The sequence below is a fragment of the Brachionichthys hirsutus genome, chromosome 4 (assembly GCF_040956055.1).
Source record: "Brachionichthys hirsutus isolate HB-005 chromosome 4, CSIRO-AGI_Bhir_v1, whole genome shotgun sequence".
Taxonomy (NCBI): Eukaryota; Metazoa; Chordata; class Actinopteri; order Lophiiformes; family Brachionichthyidae; genus Brachionichthys; species Brachionichthys hirsutus.
This window is the reverse complement of record NC_090900.1, coordinates 13116337-13137497: the sequence shown is the minus strand read 5'-3', so window position 1 is coordinate 13137497 and position 21161 is coordinate 13116337. Positions and strand designations below refer to the sequence as shown.

The 21161-nt window shown below is 45.7% G+C and overlaps 3 protein-coding genes across 3 annotated transcripts; 1 reads left to right on the top strand and 2 right to left on the bottom strand.

Annotated features, from left to right (window-relative positions):
• Positions 1-1832: 1832 nt before the first annotated feature.
• On the bottom strand, positions 1833-2631 carry LOC137893239 (immediate early response 3-interacting protein 1). The gene is made up of 3 exons (XM_068738691.1): positions 2499-2631; positions 2204-2305; positions 1833-2116 (listed from the first exon to the last, which is right to left on the bottom strand). Exons 1-3 carry the CDS (start codon positions 2587-2589, stop codon positions 2061-2063), a joined length of 249 nt encoding a protein of 82 aa, XP_068594792.1. The 5' UTR covers positions 2590-2631; the 3' UTR covers positions 1833-2060.
• A 2706-nt stretch (positions 2632-5337) lies between these two features.
• On the bottom strand, positions 5338-10019 carry LOC137893166 (mothers against decapentaplegic homolog 2). The gene is made up of 10 exons (XM_068738612.1): positions 9784-10019; positions 8558-8647; positions 8271-8464; positions 7585-7719; positions 7214-7288; positions 7033-7086; positions 6733-6945; positions 6361-6498; positions 5867-6011; positions 5338-5474 (listed from the first exon to the last, which is right to left on the bottom strand). Exons 1-10 carry the CDS (start codon positions 10017-10019, stop codon positions 5351-5353), a joined length of 1404 nt encoding a protein of 467 aa, XP_068594713.1. The 3' UTR covers positions 5338-5350.
• Positions 10020-11795: 1776 nt separating this feature from the next.
• Positions 11796-20694, top strand: lrp13 (low-density lipoprotein receptor related-protein 13). Its single transcript, XM_068760907.1, has 20 exons — positions 11796-11799; positions 12032-12187; positions 12588-12803; positions 12896-13108; positions 13431-13643; positions 13736-13962; positions 14192-14321; positions 14619-14809; positions 15018-15198; positions 16410-16622; positions 16721-16904; positions 16987-17188; positions 17413-17577; positions 17873-18073; positions 18521-19070; positions 19154-19273; positions 19436-19540; positions 19646-19879; positions 19937-20321; positions 20559-20694. The coding sequence occupies exons 1-20, from the start codon at positions 11796-11798 to the stop codon at positions 20692-20694; spliced, it is 4026 nt and encodes a 1341-aa protein (XP_068617008.1).
• The last annotated feature ends 467 nt before the right edge of the window (positions 20695-21161 follow it).

The following is a 21161-nucleotide window of genomic DNA, read 5'->3' as shown; positions in this document are numbered from 1 at the left end:
GCTCACCATGAACGTACTTTTGCTTCTGGGTTTAGAGTGTTTCTCACGGAGCTGTTTGAGACAGAAAAGAGGGACGCTGTCCTGCAGCATCTGTTTGAGACAGGAAAGAGGGACGCTGTCCTGCAGCATCTGTTTGAGACAGAAAAGAGGGACGCTGTCCTGCAGCATCTGTTTGAGACAGGAAAGGGGGACGCTGTCCTGCAGCATCTGTTTGAGACAGGAAAGGGGGACGCTGTCCTGCAGCATCTGTTTGAGACAGGAAAGAGGGACGCTGTCCTGCAGCATCTGTTTGAGACAGGAAAGAGGGACGCCGTCCTGCAGCATCTGTTTGATGTTTAGACCAAAGACTGGCTCAGATATTTCATATAAGTATTTGGGAACTGCGTTAACTCATGGTAAAAGGGTAGAATATGGGACCTTTAAGAAGAAATTCACCTCTGTGTTTTTCTATTTCAGCCAAGCAGACGGACAGCATCCAGAGACTCGGTGAGATCGGCAACCTGCAGCCGGAGAGCAGGACTGGCAGAGAGAGGAGGCTGCAGGCGAGGGAGGAAGACCATCCACATCGCAGGAAGGTCGTCCTGGGAACTCTGAGCACGACCTGCTTCACGTCCTCTGGCACAGGTTCATCTTGCTGGCCTGTCAGGATGAAACATTCAGCGTCCGAGTCCACGTCAAACCCAAAGGAAGGCTAAGAAACTGCTAAACCAATCTCACGCTCACTTTCTCTCCCTGGCAGCCATCTTCCAGCGTCGTTTGAGGACAGCAGTGTCAAAACGCTCTCCCACACCAGACAGCCTGTACGAGAAGTGGCAGACAGACAGATGTCCACCTCCACTCCTGTGTCAACCTCATGGTAGTCCAGAACTCCACACGTCAGCAGGAATGGACCCTTCTTCAGTTCATCAACCGGCTGAAGGGTCTTCAAAGTCTGACGCACGCAAACCAGACCTAAAAAAACATGATCTCAGAATCATCTCTACAAACTGTAAAACTAACAATGACATGAGTACCTTACACTGAACAGGTGGGCGAGACTGTTCCATGTCCGGTGAGTGTCTCACCTGCAGGACTGAGCCTGAAGTTCCCGTCAGTCAGAACTATGAGCAGCAGCCTCCGGCAGAGACACTCCGGGAAACACAGCGGGACGTCCCGGAACTCGGTGTCTGGATAATCCCAGCCGTAACCGGCGAGGCTGCAGAACCTCCTCAACAGGAGAGTCTCCAGCCTGAGAGAGAGGGATGCTCGGATTCAATGTGTGTGTGTGTGTGTGCGTGCGTGCGTGCGTGTGTGTGGGGGGGCTGGAAGCTCACCTGCTGGTGCGGGCCGTGAAAACAACCTCACGCTTATTCGTCGCTGCATCCAATCGGCCTCTTCTCCGAGTCACGCATTTGGCCAAATATTTGATGTAAAGATAAATAAAACTGGGAAGCTTCTCGCTGGAGAGAACATTTGTCCTCAGTGACGTATGAGAAGCGTAAATGTGAACGTAAAGAACGTACACGGAGCACGCAGTGAGCGAAGCAGCGACGTAACTCTGTACGCTCCCCATTGTTGCTATAAAGAAATGAAACGCCGCGATTTTAGTATTTGTAGCACTGGAACTTATTTAATTCATTTTATATTTTAAACGACAATACTTTCTAGAATTGTTTTATTTATTTAGAAACTCCTTTTATTCTTTCCAGAACTATGAAATGGACACAGACCCTACCTGTGACGTTGTTGAAAAGTACGGAGCGCGAGCTGGAACAAACAACACAACATTCGCGCATTAAAAAGGAAAGCGCTATTAACCCACGAACGATTAAAATATCTTTATTTTGGATCACTGCAACATTCCAAACCATTTTTTAAAGACACAATTCATATATATTTTAAAGTACAAATCATGTAAAAAATCCACAGTAAATTTTTACTCAGCGGGAGACATTCGGGTTGTATAAATTGCTTATTAACTTATTTATTGTAGAGTGCAAAAGAAGAAGAATACAGATCAAATGTCTCTGCAGAAGCTTCCTGAGACGATGAAGACGTGGTCTGACGTCACTGGCTCCTCTTCATCCAAACAGAAGCAGCAACGCAATGCATACTGAATTCACAGCAATCAACGGCACTAGGAAACAAACAGTCAGGTCTCATGAACAGGGCTACTATGACCAGACCTCACTCAGCCCTACGCCGTAGTGGGGTGAAGATATACCTCTCATTACTGTCCTCACGGAGCGGATGAGGTTCATTAACTGAACTTTAACGCCGGGTTCGTCACCAAAACCTCCGACACTTTGGTCCACTCCCCAACCGACTAATGGATAAAGCGGCAGAGAAGAGGGAGACATAATGATATATATATAAATGCATGTTAGAATGGCGGACAGCCGCTTTGCCCTGACAGAAACAGCACAACTTCCCCAGTTAGTCGTCATACTAGTCTTTGGTTAGCCTTAGCGAGCCTATTTCCACTAGCGGTGGAAACTATTTTAACCAAAGTCACTTACTTTTCCTCAGAAATCTTTCTTCGTGCAATACAGCGACAGCGTTGATGCACAATATCGCTGCTTGAATAAGAGAATAGAAGGTGAAAGCCATGCTGTGTAGGTAGCTAGCTAGCTAGCTGCGACTCGGCTGTCAGTGTTTACTTATGACGTGGGCTACGGTGGCTGAGAAGGGACCAAACTATTGACAGCTTGTTGGCAAGCTGCGTAAATTAGAGCGCAGTTTTACGAACTTTTGCATCGCTTAAATTACCTAAATACGTCGCATGTATGAGGAACTGTAATCGATTACCACGAGGGAAAAATAGCGTTGTTATATTTGTAAATTCAGAATTAAAATTTTCTCCAAAAAATAATAATTCAGGTTATTTTTCTTTTCGAGTATCCTAAAGGTATCTTTAGGAACGTTAGCAGTAACTAAAGTTCTAATATTTTACAGCCTAGGTTATGGTGAGTAAATGTAATTGTATCCCACATGTACTGCATGTAAAATCTCAAACTGGCTGTCAGAGTTATATTATGTCTGTGAATGGAATGGAATTATTTTCTGTACATATAGCTTATGAGCAATTTAAAAACGTTATGTACGTGAGCAAATGCAGAGTTGCTTCTTGCCTAAGGTATTGTTGATTAACGTTGAAAATTATGGTGCGACAAATGACAAACCAAAGCGATGAATGTTACCCGTGAAATAATAGTTAAACCATTCGGTGGACCGCAAAGACTGAAACTACGTTTTCACTGATTAAAAATTCCCAAATATCTACATTCAAGAAAAGCAAACATTAGACAGAACCATGAGAATAAAAATCTTTATTAGTGTTTTATGAAGTCTGCATAATATGCCACGCCTGAGAAGCTTATGGTCAGAAAGAAAAACTGCTCTATCAAAACCGCCCCTCTACTGGTAAAACAACTGCGACATCTACTGGACTGACTGCTTGCAAAAGAGATTACTGTTAAATACAGACAGACTGCACTACTGTTATGTATATGTACGTCTGGTCCACATCAGATTTTGTAATGCATTTTTTTCACATTCATATATTGTAGGCCAAAGATAAAAACAAAATGTAACACTGGACCCTAACAACATGGTTAAGTTCCCCGAATCCAAACTTTACTAGGTGCACTCAAAGTACAATCACTAGTGCCATTAGGTAAACACATTTACATCAAAAAGGGGGGAACATGTTAAACTTGCAACAGCCTCATAATGAGAAACATGGCAGAGATTAAGCTAGTAAGTCTTTGTAGTACATACTGTATTTCATAGACTGAACAGGTACACACATCAACACAGAACATCCCAGTGTGCAGGCACATTCATCTTATTTTCACATGGAGGAAAACTGCTCTGTCTCTGTGTAACATTTTAAAAGGCCGATCCTATTTGATTGAACTCGACCTGCTTGATTAAGTAAAGCACCAAAAGGCTACGAGAGGCCATGCGTCGAGTGAGGAGACGGATAGCTGACCGACCATTGCAAAGTTTTACATCTCTGGAATCATTAAAACCATGTCAGGATGGTGGATTTGGGGGTTTCAGACAAATCTGTAATTTTGTGCACTTTAAATGCACCACATTTCTTTGGAAAAACATTGAATAGAAACAGGCTACATCTTGGGCAGTGATGGTTTTTTTATATATATATATACCAAGACAAGGAACTAGAGATGAAGTCAAACTGATCTTTTTTTTCGGTTAAATGAAGGAGTGATCCATGCCCTTCATATCACTTCAGAAACAGCTGAGGTCTTGAAAATTGTAATAAAAAGTGAACGACAGAAAAAATCTAAGTATATTTATATATAAAAATACATGAGAATACAAAAAAGTAGCAAAACAATGGGGATATAGGCTAAAAACAGAATGAAGTCATTGATACCTTCAATTTCTCCTGGTGAGACATTTGTGTTTCACCTCAGAGAGCCCCAAGACTCCCAGTGTCATGCCAAAAATAGAGAGAGAGAGAGAGAGAAAAAAAGCTTTTGATAAATGCTGATATTCTCTGGTCCCTGCCCAGTGCACCTTGTAAAGCCTGGTCAATATCTCCATAGCTTCCATAGCAGGCTATTCAGTGGGGATGGACATCAAATTAACAGAGACACATAGAGTGTCATATAATGACAAACAAATGAACTACAGCCAAATGCAGCTTGTAGTTTGTTCGGGATATTTGAATAATTTGACATCTTCAATCCAACATTCCTATATTTCCATTTAGACGCATGTCATATAACGACACACCACAAAAAAGGGCCATTCTGGCAAGTCAATTCAGTCAAATTTCATAAACACTGAGGCTTGGCTGAACGGCCAAGAAGGCCAGCGTTTCTTCACCAAGCCCCGCCCCCCCCAGAGAAAAGTAAACTCAGGTTAAGAACAATGGCTGGGGTGGGCTAGAAGTGAAATCATTTTAGCATTCAAGCTTGTGTTACTCATACGAGCAATCTTCAATACTGAGGAACTATTCACAGATATTTTTGGTATTTTCCCGACTTCCTGGACTAAAAAGCAATATACATTTTTATTTGTACCACAAATAGATCTAATATCAAGGATTTGGGGAAAAGCAATTTAACAAGGTGCAATGACATACATGGTAACAAAGTGCCAAATTCTTTCCTGAAACGTCTTTATGTATCCGTGTATTTCTTAATTTGTGTACAGCTTTAAAAATGGGGGCTGTGGAAGGCTTCCACAAATACTATGACGAATGTTGCAGAACATTTATTCTGTTGGGTTTAATTTTTTTTGTTTTTATGAAAAGGACTCACAAGTTTAAATCGAATGACCGTGTAATGGGCTGCGTGTTTTCTGGTGGGGTGGGGTGGATGTGTTCCGTGGCCGTTTAGGACATACTGGAGCAGCGCGCAGACGGGGATCCCATCTGGGTCAGAACCTTGTCCAGCCACTGCAGGGGACCGTTTAAATGCAGCTCGATCCAGCAGGGCGTGCTTGTGACCGTCTGTCGCCTGGAAGACAGCGACACGTATCTTTATGTTGGTTCTACGCGGACAAACGGCACCTGAATTAGGATGTTGCGGTTTCCTTGCAGGATGACGCTTAATTTATTGTGAAGAAAATGTCCATGCAAATGAACAAACATTTCTAGGACGGATTTCGCTTTGAGTCGTGTGTGACAGCTGCTACATCTCCATAAACCGTAATGCAGCGACTACTAACGGACCACAACTTCAATCCAAGATCATGATGCATCTCACGTATGCTGAAGTGAGGAACTAGCCTTGAACTAAGATAGTCAGATTAACACAAACGGTGAACACTTTAAAATAAGGCCTCACTTATCCGTAGGACTGAACTGTTCCAATTCCAATTCCATTCTAGTATCCCCGGTAGCGCTCACCTGTACTCGGCTCCCCAACCTTTGACAAAACTCATGCGGATGGTGCACATCCTGGTGAGCTGGTAGACCGCCTCAAAGCCCTGGTTGACCGACTGAGCCAGCAGGGCGGCAAATTCTTGGTTGTTGAATATTTTGAGATTACAGCCTAGAGGGAACAGGAAGGCTAAACAGGTCAGCAGTTAATAAATGTCTTCCTGGAGTCTTAGAGAGAATCAATGAGGCGGGATTCGAGAATTACTCAGACAGAATCATTAGACAGTTATTAAAGCAGAATCTAATAATCGAGGCTGGAAGCGAACAGTTATTTACACAGACAGAATTTTAATAATCAATTAGAATCTAAAATCTCAGCGTTCCTGTTGACGTTGGACAGCAGACCCAGACAGAATAATACAATACACACATCACAATCAACCAAATGTATTTATTTACTTTCTTTATTAAGTGCACAACATGGTGGGTTGGGATAATTAGTTCCATCGGCGGCGTCTTACCTGGAGGAATCTTACACACCGTTGCTGGATGCCAGCCATATCGTTGGTTGCAGTTTGGACTTTGGACAAAGATGGCGCTATCACTCAGGCACTCAGCAAATACCTCCCCTCCAATGTAGTAGAGCCTAACTCCTCTTCCTGTGAGTAAAGGAAGACAGTCAGACTTTAAAATGTGCATCTCATTCACAATTCACGCATGCAAACATTCTCAAATGCAGCAAGGTGCCGGTCAAACCAGTGGGGGGGGGGGGGGGCGGGGGGGGGGCATGTGGCGGGTCATGTGATCAAACCACCAACCCAAGGACACGAACCAGGACTGAGATAAAACGTGTCCCTCCTTTAAACAGCCCGTGAAGGTGAACTAAAGCTGACCTATGTGCCTCCGGGTCATCTCCACCGTGGCGTTCCTGTTGACGTTGGACAGCAGACCCAGACAGAAGCGCTCAGAGTTGGAAGGATCCGTGAATCCGTCCACTGTTAGGGAGGGCTGAGAGGCGTGGAACGTCTCACCGACGCGCTGGTTCAACTCGTAGTAGGCTATCGAGCACCAGAAGGCCGGCTCCGAGTAAGTCACCGGCTGCAGGTCTGCAGTCGGGAAGCACAGCAATCACGTTCGTCCCAGCAGCTAGCATGTTGTTGTTGTTGTTGTTGTTGTTGTTGTTGTGGTCTTACCCATGCTGTGATTGACAGGCGACAACGTGCTGGGAGAGAGCTCGGCTGGAGAACCTGATGCAGAAAGCACAAAGCCCCCGATGAGTGGGTTTACACGGGGCCGGATTAGAATGACACTGAACCACAGTGGAGTCGAGGTGAAAGCACCAGGAGAGCAGAAAGAGCTGCTCGTCTCGGGTACCTGTGTCCATACTTTGATTCATCTGTTGATCGCTGGCCTCCCCATCCTCACTTATATAGCCCGGTGGGGGCGTTTCTGTCCAGATAATGAGAAGGAAATTAGACGCGTTAGCATAACTCCATAGTTTAAGGTTGTTTCACTTACAGAAATAAAAGGACATTTATAATATTATTTTTTACTTATATCAAACATTTCCAGGCAACAGAGAATTTCAAATGGCTTTCACTAATTCTATGCTGCAAAATTAAAACACAGCAGCTCAACACAAACTAGCATGAATGTAAAGCATCACAAATAGAAACCTGGAATAACATTCGTCTTTGTAATCCTGGATTACGTAACTGTTCAGATTTGGTCACGCACAAACTCACCTGGTATATAGTTGTTTGGAGGTTCGATGCCTGCCGGAAAGTTTGTGTTCTCGGGTATGGAATGAGTGTAGTCATCCAGAGGCGCCAGCTCCGGTAAGATATCCGAGTGTCTCGGCACAAGAACGGGAGGCAGCACTACAAAGACGCATAGAAGTGTCAGAAGACGAGAGGAGAATCGTTTCAAGGCTTCCCCAAATGATTGCCAGTTGGCCTTCGACAGGTTTAATGCAAACATATATTGTAGCCATGTCTTTGCTACAATAGTTACACACTCATGAAGCTCACACGAGTTAGAGTGTCATTTCAAAGTAAACCAAAAATGAAATGACAACGGCTTAAGGGCTCAACGCCAGTTTTAAATACGGTTCACTCCCAAAACTCGAAACATTTTACAAATTTCGATTGTTTTTTGCTTGCTCAATGTTAACTGTACAGCTCGACATCATTCTCATATCTCTCTCATACATTCTCAAATAAGATGGACTCATTTCACATTTACTGTGCAGACATGGAAACATCATTCATCTTCTCAGCATTAGAGAACGTTCGTGTCCAATTCCTGGAAATCAACGCAAAACGCAAACCAAATTTGACAACGAAGAAACACGTTTTGTGGCCTACACTCGACACGCTTTACGCGTGTCCATGAGACACAGCAGCTCAAACGCTGATGTTCAAATTCTCACCTGGCGTCTCCACCCTTTGGTAGTGGTAGGGGTTGATGCAGACCTCATCCTTCTTTAGATGGAAGGCATACTCACAGGCCTCGATTGCACGCAGCTCGTGGTGGCTGTGAAGGTCCGGCCATCGCCACAAGCGGCAGTAGATGACGTGGGGAAGCCCCTTTCTGTGGGAGACCTGCAAGCGGCCGTCCAGCGATCTGATTGGACAGCGAACGGGAAACGGTTGTGAGACGGTTGAAAGGTACGCAGCGGAGGGCGGGTGACACATATGGAAAGTTGAGGATAGTCACCTGGTTTGGTCAGGGTAGCTGTATAGGCCTGATGTATCCCACTGTTCTATCGTATTGGGTGGACTCAGTCCCCATATTTCAGAGCAATTGCTGTACAAAACAAAAACAAATCATAAACATGGAGCGTGGCTCGTTCTGGAATATCAGTATGGGTAATGTGAACATTAAAAAGGCCTCTTTTATCAGAGGAGAGACTTCAAATTCATTCTCAGCTATGGAGATGAAAGATGGGTTCTTCAAATAAGAACAGCGCAGCGTGGAATCTGTCAACAAACAATGAGCGAAACAAAGAGCGTTCTTCAACTGTGTGGCTTCCAACACTGAAAACAAGGCAAAAGTAGGGGGGGGGGGTCAACAGAGTAGGCACTCAAAACAGTCACGGGGAAACGAAATAATACTTGAAATGAGGACAAACAAGTTGCTTCTGGATACCAGGACAACAACATTCTGCATGTCAATGCCACAGATACGCAACAGGACGGGCTGAACCAGCAGGGGATTTTAACCATCATGAAAAAACACACGTGCTCCGTGAATGGGCAGGAAATCCACTTTGTGCACCAGTCATAGCAGCTGGCAGTAAAAAGCTGCAATCTGGGCGCTACAATAAATCCAACTCTTGAATGAGTGCGTGCCAAAGTTCTCACACCACCACCGCCGGCCAGGTCCTAAATCTGGCATTACTTGGGGCTTATTACACAGACTTCTAGTTCAATCCTCCGATACGTCATTTCATTCACTCGGAGCCAGTCGCTGCATCTTTACGAACCCAGCAGTGCAGCCCGGGACAATTCTCAGGCGATAATTCCCAGCCTGTTATCTGTGGTCGTACAAACATCCGACGTGGTTCTCGGGGGGCACGTCAGTGAGGAGCGGATCCGTTAACGGGATGTTCCCACTGAACGTGCGTCTGTGCCGTCAAGGCTAGCTGGCTGATAAAGAGAACGTCTTCTCTGACCCTTTAAACACCTACAGAAATGAGCCAACAGTGTTTTTCAGACAGTCTTCTGTCGCATTCCCGTACTCACATTTATTTATGTTCCACGACGCTGCATCCCTAAAAACATTCAGATATCCAACTATTTTAGGTTTCCAGTGATATTTACGGGAATAAACGGAATTTAAAAAGGAAATCCAGCAATAACAGCCCAACTAAGGGGACTATCATGACAAATATGCACGCTTGTATAATTGTGTAGAGCAGAATCTAGCATTGATAAGTCTACCTGGGGATGGTGACACACTTTGTGTTGCAGTTCTGCGTCGTGATAGCCTTCTCCAGCTCATCTAGCTGGCCCGTCTTCTTCAGTTTCTTCACCAAGCTCTTCACAGCCTTCTCGCACCACTTCTCCTCTTGCCCGTTTTGCTCTCCGCCACCCGCTCCACCCGGGCCATTGGTCAGCTTCTTCCAGCCCAACAGCCTCTTCACCACAGGAGGAGTGAATGGCAAGATGGAGGACATCTTGGTCGACACAAACGGAGAGCCTCCAGAGGTCTCAACACAAGCTCACACACACACACACACACACAAGCGGCGGCTTGGGCCCTCGCTTTGATGGGGCCCCTGGAGTGACCAGAGAGTCACACGGTGGAAGCCAGTGCAGAGCCTTGGGAGAAAGTTGCACACAAAACACATCATTACAAACATAGTTCACAGAAATAGCATCCAGCCTCATCAGATCAGTAATATAATCTGTATTATTCGATGAAAATTCGAAACGGCAGGCGTGTTCGGAAGCAGCGCTGCGAATGGTCAACTTTTGGGTGAAGTTAGGAACTGTGAGCGGAACAGCAGAAGAAGGCAGAGGTTAGCTCGGCACGAACCCCCCGAAATCCAAGCTAGCGAACGTGCTAGCTCATAAACGCAACACCCGGGATGCGCTTCACACACTGCCGCAGTCTGCGCCTTAAAAATGACCACCATCAAGTTACTAAAGAACGTATGAAACGCGCCGCAACGCGTCAAAATGGATGTGAACAGGGGGGGGTGTTTTGTGACAGCTAACATAACACAATCCGGATTGGGAAGGCCGGCTGCTAGCTACCTAGTGAAGGGGGGGGGGGGGGGGGGGGGGGGGGCTCAAATCACAACAAGTTGACGAGCGTTAGCTTTCAGAGCGTGTTAACAACAAAAGGCCGAACTTGTCTCGGCTGGAGACGAAAAAGGATAAACTACAATTAACGCAACTAAGAAGATCAGAGGCTGTTCAAGGGGGGATTCTCATTTAGCCAGATCAGCTAACATTAGCTTCTCCAAGCTAGCCGCCAGCTTGTTATCAACAATCCTTTTGTTGTGATCCACGAAAAACCTCCTATGCGCAACAGTGGAGCGGTGCTGCTTCAGTGCGCCGATAACCCAGACTATAATTAATGCAGTAGATAAACACGAATGTCCGAATCTAAATGATGTGAAGTCAGTGTTTTAAATAACGTGACCCCTGAAAGATTTGGACTTTGACTAAAACATCGTCACGACACCGAACGAGTTAGCATCTGTAGAGGAACTCTTCCAAACTGAGCGCCGGACCACCGCCGGCTAACGGACCCACGTCGCCGACTGAACAAGCGATAAAGTCGAGAAAACACCGGAAAACATTTCAGCAGTTACCCCAGGTGTGAAGTCCAAAGCGGTGCGCTTTAAGGGAAAGGTGCGCGCAACATTCTAAACACCTTAATGGCATAAAAACGGCTGACGTGCTGAACCACAGCTAACTCTGGGCTATTCTCAAGTTGCTAGCAGTTTGACTGGAGCTAGTTCGCTACGTTAGTGTGACCGGAACGACAAAACAAACTGATGGCTACGTGCGAGCCCTTAATCCCGCCCATCCAAACAGTGATTGGAGGATTATAAGATTATAAATACTGAAAATTGAGTTTTGTGAATTGTAACCATTTTGGTCTGTTTGACACCAGGATTTTTCGTTTAATATCATTTAGTGATATTTGTCGACAAAAATAGTTTGAATTCATGATATAAGGTCACTTCACATTTTTGATTTTACATTTTTTGGTCAAATATTAAAAAAAAGAAGAAGGAAGACATAACCAATTGCAGTGATTAGTATGTGCAGTATGAATATAATATAAATAATATCTGAATAAATAATAAGATATAATATGTAGCTCCTCCCCTCACTCAGGTGTTCAATTAGGCTGGATTAATTAACCCCACCTGGTAACTCCATATAATGTGCCACCTTAACACATTGCAGATTTAGTCCGTTTTGTTTTGAAAGCCATGGGTGGCCGTTTGTTTCTTTTTGCAGTGTTATTGCAGTTTTCAGGTGAGCCAATGTACCGAACCTGGTCTAACTTCTTCAACGCAGGTTTTCACACTGAATTTAGTGCATTGCCGTTCATTCGCATTGTCGTTTATTGTTCTAAACACATAATTGGGGCTGCATCATATACTACACTTTATTTTATTTTCCAGTTACTCCTTTTTTGTTTTTCTCAACATTTCAATCCAAACAGTTGTTTCAGTCGGAAGCAGTCCTCGGAAGTGTTCCATAGGCTCTAAACTGTGCAACGATGGCTCGGAATGCATCTCCTACCGGTATGTGTGTGACGGAGAGCCTGACTGTAAGGATGGTTCAGATGAAGAGGACTGTTCCACAGTGTGCAATGAAGGTACTGTGCTGTATCCACAGAAAATAACCGGTGAAGGCAAATGTGACTTCCATTTGCCGTCTTTTGTTTTGTTGCTTTGCGAAATGGATAGTGTGTGGTAGGTCGCACATTTCTTTGAATGACTTCAGATACGGCTAACACAGCCGGCAGGAATTTGATTAGATAAGGTTACTCGAATTTGTATTTGGTATAATAAATAGTTTAAATGATGTTTTTTTAATATTAATGGACAAAAGAGAACTTGTAACTGAGTTTGGTATATCATGTTATCATTTAGGTATAGTTTCAACATTCTTAACATCCAGTCAGACATTGCACTTTAAATGTGGGCTGTAATCACCTTTTTTTAAAAAGCATTACCATAACTGTTTCTCAAAGTTATATGCTGGCGTCCACACAGATCAGTTCCAGTGTGCCCATGGGAAGAAATGCATACACAAGGATCAGGTGTGTGATGAAATCGCTCAGTGTCAGGACCTTTCTGATGAATTGGAGTGTTTGAAGCGAACCGAGGGTTGCGACCACCGCTGTGACGACAACAAGCTCTGCTTACCTGCAAAGTTCTTCTGTGATGGCGTGTTGGACTGTTTAGATGGCACAGATGAGGCTAAATGTGGTAAGTTTAAATTATTTAAGAGAGACTGTCACTTAAGAATGTCTCAAAGCGAAATCTTGATTCCTAATTATTTCATATGGCATTTGCATCAGCGGTCCAAGAGGAAGCTGGACCTGAAAAAGAAGGGACCAACGCAGCCTCTGTACCTACTGCCTCTACAGGCTCGCCCTCCAGCCGGTGTCGCCTTGGCTTTAAACCTTGCAAGGACAATGCCGAGTGCATCCTTGACAGCCATGTCTGCGATGGGAAAGTGGATTGCCGAGATGCCTCGGATGAGGAAGAATGCTTGTTAGCATGTGGAACTGGTGATTTTGTAGTTTTGTAATGTCTTGTGCATGAGATAAAAATAATGGCTTTACTGCGTTCCACTGAAATCAGAATCTCTTTTTTTTAAAGGAGTTTATGTGAAAATGTAAATATTTTCCAGTACATGGGTTTAGCTGGACAGTGCATTCTGTATAAACACAGAAGATTAACGTTTCCTCCTCCCAATTGTGTAAGCTGCATCATGCAGATAGTCTGTCTACATGTCATTTAAGTGGGGGGGGATGTCATAATAGAATAAATCTAATGGGTTGTAATGTCACTACAAAGAAGCGTGTACTCTTGCATCAATGTGTCCTGCAGACCAGTTCCAGTGTGCCCACGGAATGAAGTGCATCCCGCCGAGCCAGGTGTGCGATGGCACGGCTCAGTGTGAGGATCGCTCTGATGAACAGGAATGCACCGGGAACATGGATGGCTGCGCTCACCATTGTCACAGGAGCCATTGCGTTCCCGACAGTTTCCTTTGTGACGGGGAGCGAGACTGTTGGGACGGCAGTGATGAGGCCAACTGTGGTAGGCTGCCTTTGATGACATTAATATATCCTTTCTGTATTAAACAGCGCTGCTTGTACCTTTTTGTGATCGTTTGCCCTTGCGCTCCGCAGTCGAGAGCTGCAGTGCCACTGACTTCCAGTGCTCCAGCGGCCAGTGTGTGTCGAGCACAGTGCGTTGTGATGGTCACCCAGACTGCCCGGACCGCTCTGATGAGGAGGGCTGCGCCAGCCCACCGGCCTGCGCCACCAAACACCGCTGCCCCCAGAGTAAAGAGTGTTTCGTGCCAGCGTGGGTCTGTGACGGAGAGCAGGATTGCAAAGATGGCACGGATGAGAAGGTGGCTGCTTGGATGGAAACTGCAGAACCGTGAACCTTTCTTTGTGTTATGTGCTACGCTTGAAGGAACCAGATGAAAATAATCCCCTAATTTCCATCAAAATGAGTTTTCTGGACTGGATTATTTACTTTTTGCTTGTTGAAAACTGAAAATGCTGCTGAATGCCAGGCAGAATTAGATTTAATTATACCACGGGAAGGTCAAAGGTCATCTGCTTGTCTTGCTTTAGGATTGTCCTGCGGCTCCACTGAGCTGTGGTGAGTTCCAGTGGTCGTGTAAATCCAAGACCCAGTGCGTTCCTGCAGCATGGAGGTGTGATGGCACGAAGGACTGCAACGATGGCAGTGATGAGACTAAATGTAAGTTTATACGTTAACATGCGGAAAGAGGAGGAGTGGGCCTTGCAGAATCTCGAGTTTGAAGACTATCGATTTTGAGCTCAAAATAATTCTTTAATTTAAAATGGAATCAGAAGATGCCAATAAGTGATCATTGAGACGTGCAGGAGGCTACACTAACTCTCTCCCTAGCCCCGAACCTTGGCCCCTAACCTGACTGACATGCAATAGGATTATTTTCCTTCTGATTAAAAAATGTAGCTGATCTACCTCTGAATCTACATTAGTTAAAAAAAAAAATGTTTGTGTGGTTACCAGGTATGATGGCAAATTGCCTCCCACACCAGTTCCAGTGTGGCGGTCAGGAGTGTCTGGATCCAGGCCTGGTGTGTAATAACGTTACCAACTGTGCCGATGGCTCGGATGAAGGAGGCAGCTGCCAGTTGAGCTGTTCAGAGGCAGATGTTAGCCGCTGCTCTCAGAGCTGCTACAGCACGCCGCAGGGAACGGTGAGGACCTCGCATCTCCAAGTATCTATCGTTGTGTATACTGCAAATCGAGCTTTCTAAATGATAATCGGATCACTAAATTCAATGTTGCAATTAAGTTTTTATTGGAACCATTTCGTTTAGAGCAAAGATGCATATCTAGAATGGCGATTGTCTGTTTTCTTACTGAGTGTGGAGTTGAAATGTCTTGGTTGATCCCGCTGTGTAGCGTTGCCGCTGTGCAGAAGGGTTCAGGCTCATGGAGGATGGACTGACCTGTGCTGATGTTGATGAGTGCGAGAGGCCAGATGTGTGCAGTCAGCTGTGCATCAACACTCCAGGCTCCTACCACTGCGACTGTCAGCCAAGCTACGTAAAGGAGGCCGGTGGGCACCGCTGCAAGATCACCGGTAAACGTTTTTGGATGATTGTTCCCTCAAGTGAGACACAGAATAAGGTTAATGGAGGGGAAGCGTTAATTTGGTTGGGGTACAAATATTACAATGCGGGGTCGCCACAGTTCTCCACTTCACCCTGTCCTTTGCATCGTCCTCCCTCACTATGTCCATGTATCTTCTCCTGGGTCGACCTCTAGTCCTGTTCCCTGGCAGGTCCATCCTCCGTATCCTTCTACTGATATAGTCCCTGTCTCTCCTCTGGACATGTCCAACCCATCAAAGTCTGGTCTCTGACCTTGTCTCCAAAACGTCTAACCTTCACTGTCCCTCTTATTGTCTCATGTCTAATCCTACCCGACCTACCGCTCCCAAGGAGAACCTCAGCATCTTCATCTCCTCCACTTCTAGAACCCACTCCGCCTCCTGTCTTTTCCTCAGAGACACTGTCTCTGATCTGTCCATCATGGCTGTCCTCACCACTGTCTTGTAGACCTGTCCCTTCGTCCTATCACAGAGCACACCTGATGCTTTCCTCCACCCATTCCAGCCTGCCTGCACACGATTCTTCACCTCCTTTCCACATTCTCTCCATCACTCTGCACTGTTGACCCGAGGTACCTGAAGTCCTCTACCTTCTTTACGTCTATTCCTTGTAACCTCACTGTCCCCCTGGGACCTTCTCATTTACACACATGTACTCTGTTTTACTCCTGCTCACCTTCATTCCTCTCGGTTCTAGAGCAGACCTCCACTTCTCTAAATTCTCCTACCTGCTACCTGCTCTCACTGCAGATCACAATTTCATCTGCAAACGTCATATTCCAAGGAGCTTCTTGTCTCACCTCATCTGTTAGTCTATCCATCACCATGGAAAACAAAAAGCGGCTCAGAGCTGGTCCCTGGTGCATCCCACCTCTACACTAAACTCCATTCTTACTCCTACTGCACACGTCACTGCTGTCATATAACTGTCCTACATGCCCTGAACTACTCTGATGTACTTCTCTGCCACTCCAGATTTCCTCATGCAGTACCACAGTTCCTCTAGGCACCCTGTCAGGCTTTCTCTAGATCTGCAATGACAAAATGCAGCTCCTGCTGCAGTTCTTTCTTTCCAGCTGTTTCAATGAATCTGTTACTTTAGAACGTCCTCATTTAAACAACTACTAATCCGAATGGATCCACATATATTTTGCTAACAATCTCCTTTTCCAATGCATCAGGTGAACCCTTCCTGTTGGCATCTGTTCAAACAGACCTCTACTTGTTTGGCCTGCGCAGTGGCAAGCAAGTTGCATTATCATCTTCTGCCACTAAGGTCATCCTCTCCATGGACTATGATTGGAGTGAGCAGAGGGTCTACTGGGACAGTTTGGATACTGAGAGCATAAGGTGGTCATCACTGGACCAGAAGACCACAGGAACTCTGATTAAAGGTTGGTGCAATAGAAATACGAGTACTGTATAAAGGACAAGATATTCACCGTTCCTACATTGAAGCCTTCTTTGAGAAGTGACATTTGTGTTTCCGCAGATGTCCGAGCAGATTCTATTGTGGTGGACTGGCTTGGGAGGAACCTGTATTGGATCGATGGAGAGAAGAGTCAAATTATTGCTGTCAGACTGGCCTCAGTCGCTGTGACCACACCGAAACACTGCGTCATCTTGGATGAAGACCTGGATCAGCCTCGCTCTCTGGCACTGTTTCCGCAGAAGGGGTTATTAATAACTTATTTCACCATAAATGCTTCTGAAATGTTAATGGAAAATGGTATTCAGAGTCTCTTGTTTTTCTCCCAGGCTGATGTTCTGGACAGAAATTGGAAATGTAGTAAGGATCGAGCGTGCAGGAATGGACGGATCAGAGAGGAAGGTGGTGGTGAACTCCAGTCTGGGCTGGCCGGCCGGTGTGGCTGTGGATACCATCGCTAACAGAGTTTACTGGACAGATGTGAGGCTGAAGGCCATCGGATCTGCCACACTGGATGGAGATGACATTCAGGTAAAGGGAATTCAGTGGGGTGTGCTGGCACGTGTTGCTTGTTGCAGACTTTAATCAATCGAAGAATTGCCACTCGTAGCTAAACTCTTATTCTACTCAAAAGTTAAAATCACAAAGCACCCTACAAGTGGGTTGCTGTCTTATTTTAATTTATTTGGGGGGCGCGTTCATTTGGATTGAGTATGGAGTAAATTCTCAAACCCAGTCTGAATGTCATTGTCCAGATTCTGCAGATGGAAGACGTCACAAACCCGTTCTCCCTTACCGTGTTCAATGATCTGCTCTTCTGGTCTGACTCCAAGAAGCGAATGGTGCTGGCTGCTCAAAAAGTTTCTGGCAAAAAACACCAAGTCCTCTTTAAAAGACCGAGACAACCTTTTGGTGTGAAGGTGTGTAAAATGTTTACTTGTGTCATACCAGGAAAGGGAGGTGCTGTAACTAAACGTGGATCAGTTCGCCTGCATGGATGCTCACTCGGCTGGCTAAGTTACTCATGCATAGCTTTGACATTATATCGCTGACACACTCTACTTCAAACACATTGAACGTTACTGGAATATTATTGACCATCCTTATGTCACTGATGGCAAAAATATTTAGAAATGTCGTCTAGGTTGTTTTTCTTATGACTCGAGTTTCTGTACATGCAGCATTATCACGTTCATGTTCCCGCTTTGCTTGCAGATTGTTCATCCATTGCTCCAAACGGGCTTTGACAACCCCTGTGAGAAGATATTCTGTTCCTCCATTTGTGTGTTGGCCCCGGGACCGAAGGCCGTTTGCAAGTGTCCCTCTGGAATCTTATTGGATGGAGATGGCTTGACCTGCTTCAATCCGGTCAATCCAGGATTTCTAATGCTGCTGTCTCCCTCCACAGTCACTCAGGTGTCGCCATCAGTTATAGTTCTACCAATTTGATTTTTTTTTTTTAATTCTGAGGCAGAATTTGTTAAAGGAATAGCTAGGTGGTTTGGACACCAGTTTGTGTATGATGCATCAGATTTTATTTCAGTAGCCACTGTGTGAAAAGGATTTTTAAAAGCATTGCGAAGTGTTAAGGGGGATATGTAGCAGCATATTAAGGAATGCGTATGTGTAATCAAACAGTTGGTTCCGATTGAGCACTTTGCTGTGAACCCTGCTTAACTTGGAACAGCTAAGATGAGGATTTGTCATAATGTGGGAAATTTAGCATTTACAAATGCAGAAACATGTTGATCTAAGGTAAATATTTCATGTGCTAAATATTTGATTGGCATGCATGCAAATTGTCATGCATGTAAGCAAAACAGATTTTCGATAATTATGAGTTTATCCCAATGATCTCTGCAGATTTACTTTCAGTCCCAGGAGATGGCAGCTGATCTGAAGGGCTGGCCTGAACACCTGGTCCTGCAGGTACCCAGCATCAATGAGGCGACCATCATGGACTACAACATGCAAGACCACACCCTGTTCTTGACGGACGATGGCACAGCGTCACTGAGCTCCTTTAAGCTGAAGAACTCCGGCTTGACCCCTCAGAGCCACCTTCTAAGACTCTTAAGTGACGCCATCACTGCCATGGCCCTGGACTGGATAACTGGCAACATCTACTGGAGCAGCAACAAACAGCCCCGCCTGCAGGTCACCTCTGCCACAGCTGAATACACTGCCATCCTCATAAAGGAAGGCGTTGGCAGAGTGGAGTCCATCGCTCTCCACCCTCCCAGTGGAACAGGGTGCTTCACAAATTTGGGCCTGCAGGGTACAGACACCACAGCTACTGTAGAATGCGCCAGCATGGATGGCGCCGGGCGGTATGTGGTGTGGAAGGATGCAGTCGCGCCGACATCGCTGGTCTTCTCCAGCTATGGGGATGCTATTTACTGGGCTGACACTGGTAAGCAGTTTGACCTGAAGTGTCTTCATGCATTCAGTAACACTGCATTCACTGCATAAATCAACGTTTGGGTTCCTCTGCAGGTTTAGGGACCATTGGCTCTGTTCAGCTTAATGGCTCTGTCTACAGAGAGCTGAAGGCTGGCGAGGGCCTGGCTGCAGTGACGCTGTGCGACGACGCCTTGTTCTGGATGACTGTCAGTGGTATGGCTCATGCTTGTAATACTGTGTACAACAATGAGGAGGTGACCCTGCCCATGCATTGATGTGTCTAATCCAGTAAGATTGCATGTCTGAAACTAGAATATCGTATTTTGTCTCTGACGTTCTAATGTAGCACATTAATTCATCTCCGTTTTCCTTCAGATAAAACCCGACTCTGGTACAGAGCGGAGCAGCAGAGCAAGCTGTGGTTTGAGGTTGGCACAACGGTGGTCGGCATAAAGGCGTTCAGCAGATCCAGACAGACCGGTGTGTGAAAAAGGCATATCATGTTTCTGGTACATCTTGAGACGGGACCACGAATGCCAGTTGACGGTTGCTAATCCTCGCACCCTTTTTTCTTTCTCCTTCCAGATTCAAATGCTTGCATAGAAAACAATGGTAACTGTCAGCACCTGTGCCTTGCCGCCCCGGGAGGTCGGACATGCAAGTGTGCCCATGACCATCTCCCTGTGAATGACACCCACTGCAGCCTGGCGCAGCGCTGCCCAGGTGGCAGCAGGCCCTGCCTGGATCTACTCTCGTGTCAACCTGTGGAGAAGTTCTGTAACGGGCACCCGGACTGCGATGACCACTCTGACGAGAACTGTGAGTCTCCTAAATCTCTTGTAACTAATAACTAACTGATCTGAGATGTCTTTTCAGGTGTCACTCTGAAGTCGTGGTCAGCGTCCAGCACTCCAGCCCCCACCCAGACCCACAGCTCCTCTCCTCCAACCACCCCTCTCCCTGCTCCCCCTGCGCTCTCTGAAGTCACTGGCTTTAACGCCACCCTGACCGTTGGCAGTCGGCTCGAGTACCTGGACGATCAGGAGTGCAGCCAGAGACACTGCAGTGGCAACGGGCGCTGTGTGGAGATCGATGGGGACACTGCATGCGTGTGCTCGCTGTTCTACGGTGGTGAATCGTGTCAAGAAATGTCTCTGAAGTCCATGCAGGGTCCCGTCGTCTACGGCGCAGCAGGGACCTGTGCAGGAATACTCATCATTGCCGTGATAGCGGTGGTGGTGAGGAAGAGCTCTAAAAGGAGGTATGATGATTATTTTGTTTACTATTGGTAAATGTTAAATCATAAGGCTCACCTTAAGTTATCCTGATGGGTCTATGAAATTTCAAATCAACTTCAATCCATCTTGTAGTCGAGCTGTCCAGGCCCTGAGGCAAGGTCTGAGGATTCTGTGTGCGAATGCAGATTCCACTTAATGCGGTGGTGACTGGACTAAGATGGTGGTGCCGCTGGGGTTCACTTTCCTGTTTCCCTCTACAGGAGTGTTGACTCTGCAGCAGTGAAGGAAACCAGTATGACTGACCTGAAGAACAGAGCTGAGAGTTCTGCAGCTGAGCCAGACCAACCAGAGGTGGACCTCCTATGCCAGCAGGTTTCTGAACCAGCAGTGGTGTAATGATCCGTTTGTTTTGCAGGAAGCTGTGTCTTCTGTGGACAACGTCTGATTCATGGGGAGAAACTTTTAAAAATAAATGAATGATTTAAACATTTCCTGTCGAGTCATTTGTACATTTTGTGACCATCAGTCATGAACTTCGAAATGTAAAGTCTTGATTTGCGATGAGATGAGGAAACCGTGTTTAACTCGACACTTGACATCAACGGCCCCGACTGTTCGGTTTCTCCTGCCCTAGTTCCTTAGTCTGATCCACCTGCCCAGAAGTGATTCCCTTCATCCACTCCGACATGGGCATGTCCATCTAATTATAAGAGTTTGGAACACTTGATCAAATCCTAACGACACTGGAGGTGTTGGGCGAGGTTGTCGTACGAATGGATGTTGACACGGGTGCTTATATGCACCACCTCAAATTTATTAAGAGCAGCTCAAAATGCAGATAACTTGGAGCCCTAGAGGTTTAA